Source organism: Calidris pugnax, unplaced genomic scaffold (assembly GCF_001431845.1).
Source record: "Calidris pugnax isolate Ruff unplaced genomic scaffold, ASM143184v1 scaffold469, whole genome shotgun sequence".
Classification (NCBI taxonomy): domain Eukaryota; kingdom Metazoa; phylum Chordata; class Aves; order Charadriiformes; family Scolopacidae; genus Calidris; species Calidris pugnax.
This window is the reverse complement of record NW_015091303.1, coordinates 322,992-325,292: the sequence shown is the minus strand read 5'-3', so window position 1 is coordinate 325,292 and position 2,301 is coordinate 322,992. Positions and strand designations below refer to the sequence as shown.

The window sequence follows — 2,301 nt, the reverse complement described above, 5'->3', positions numbered from 1 at the left end:
AAGCCGCAGGGCCGGGGGCCAGCGGTGAAAGCTGAGCGTGAGGACACGGCGCTGATTTTAGCCAGGTCCTGGCAGGGACCCAGGGGATTGGGACCACACACACACACACACGAGTGTGACACGGGGCTGGGGCAGGTGTGCAACACGCTGGCCGCGTGCAACGTTGTCCCCCGTGTGGCACTTATCCTTGTGCAACGTGCCCCCCCTGCCCCCCGTGCAATGTGCTCCCCCTCCCCGTGCGAGGCTGTGGTGCAACACACTGCCCTGTGTGAAGCTGCTGCGGGACACGCTACCCCCGTGCGAGGTTGTGGTGCAACGGGGCAGCCTCGTGCAAGCTCGTCTTGTGACACAGCAGCCCTGTGTGAGGCTGTGGTGTGATGTGACTGCCTTGTGCAAGGCTGTTGTGCAACACGGCAGACCTGTGCAAGGCTGCGGTGCATCATGGTGGCCTCGTGCAAGACTGGTGTGATGTGGCAGCCCAGTGCACAGTTGTGGTGTAACACAGCTGGCCCGTGCAAGACTGTGGTGCGTCGTGACAGCCCTGTGCAAGGTTATTGTGTGATGTGGCAACCCCGTGCGAGGCTGTGGTGCAATGTGTCAGCCCTGTGGAAGGCTGTTGTGTGGTATGGCAGCCCCATGCGAGGCTGTGGTGCATCATGGCAGCCCCGTGCGAGGCTGTGGTGCAATGTGTCAGCCCTGTGCAAGGTTGTTGTGTGGCATGGAAGCCTTGTGCAAGGCTGTGGTGCATCATGGCAGCCCTGTGCGAAGCTGTGGTGCAATGTGTCAGCCCCGTGGAAGGTTGTTGTGTGGCATGGAAGCTCCATGCAAGGTTGTTGTGTGGCATGGCAGCCCCGTGCGAGGCTGTGGTGCGAGGGACATCCCCGTGCGAGACCCACCGGCGATGTCGCACATCTCGGCCTCGGTGGCGTTGGCCAGGGCCTCCTCCAGCTCGGGCTCCAGCGTGATCTGCTCCTCCCGGGGGATCTCCCGCGTCGGGTTCTTGGGCACGAAGGGCTTCCCTGGGCACGGGGACACGGCTCGCACCCCGCACGGCCTCACACCCCGCACGGCCTCGCACCCCGCACGGCCTCACACCCCGCACGGCCTCACACCCCGCACGGCCTCGCACCCCGCACGGCCTCGCACCGGCCGGGTGACACCGCAGGCCGTGGTGGACCCTCCGCCCCCTGTGCAATGTGCTCCCCCTCCCCGTGCAACGCTGTGGTGTAACACGCTGCCCTGTGTGAAGCTGCTGCGGGACACGCTACCCCCCGTGCGAGGTTGTGGTGCAACGGGGCAGCCTCGTGCAAGCTCGTCGTGTGACACAGCAGCCCCGTGCCAGGCTGTGCTGTGACACAGCAGCCCTGTGTGAGGCTGTGGTGTGATGTGACTGCCTTGTGCAAGGCTGTTGTGCAACACGGCAGACCTGTGCAAGGCTGTTGTGCAACATGGTAGACCTGTGCGAGGCTGCGGTGCATCGTGGTGGCCTCGTGCAAGACTGGTGTGATGTGGCAGCCCAGTGCACAGTACACCACAGCTGGCCCATGCGAGGCTGTGGTGCAACGTGGCAGCCCCATGCAAGGCTGTAGTGCATCGTGACAGCCCCGTGCAAGGTTATTGTGTGCCGTGGAAGTCCCGTGCAAGGTTGTGGTGCATCGTGGCAACCCTGTGTGAGGCTGTGGTGCAACGTGTTAGCCCTGTGGAAGGTTGTTGTGTGGCATGGAAGCCTCGTGCGAGGCTGTGGTGCATCATGGCAACCCCGTGCAAGGCTGTGGTGCATCAAGGCAGCCCCATGCGAGGCTGTAGTGCAATGTGTCAGCCCTGTGGAAGGTTGTTGTGAGGCATGGCAGCCCCATGCAAGGTTGTTGTGTGGCATGGCAGCCCCATGCAAGGTTGTTGTGTGGCATGGAAGCCTCGTGCAAGGTTGTTGTGTGGCATGGCAGCCCCGTGCGAGGCTGTGGTGCGAGGGACATCCCCGTGCGAGACCCACCGGCGATGTCGCACATCTCGGCCTCGGTGGCGTTGGCCAGGGCCTCCTCCAGCTCGGGCTCCAGCGTGATCTGCTCCTCCCGGGGGATCTCCCGCGTCGGGTTCTTGGGCACGAAGGGCTTCCCTGGGCACGGGGACACGGCTCGCACCCCGCACGGCCTCACACCCCGCACGGCCTCGCACCCCGCACGGCCTCACACCCCGCACGGCCTCACACCCCGCACGGCCTCGCACCCCGCACGGCCTCGCACCGGCCGGGTGACACCGCAGGCCGTGGTGGCCCGGGGCCGGCAGGGGCACGTGGGGATGTGG

The 2,301-nt window shown here is 65.3% G+C and overlaps 1 protein-coding gene across 1 annotated transcript in view; it reads right to left on the bottom strand.

The window, feature by feature from the left end:
- TMOD4 (tropomodulin 4) overlaps positions 1–2,301 on the bottom strand; it is a 9,381-nt gene that overhangs the window by 4,269 nt on the left and 2,811 nt on the right. Inside the window, exons 2-3 of the mRNA XM_014960825.1 lie at positions 1,883–2,182; positions 897–1,019 (exon numbers count right to left, since the gene is read on the bottom strand). Of these exons, the coding sequence (XP_014816311.1) occupies positions 897–1,019; positions 1,883–2,182 (423 nt within the window). The remainder of the gene's footprint in view (positions 1–896; positions 1,020–1,882; positions 2,183–2,301) is intronic.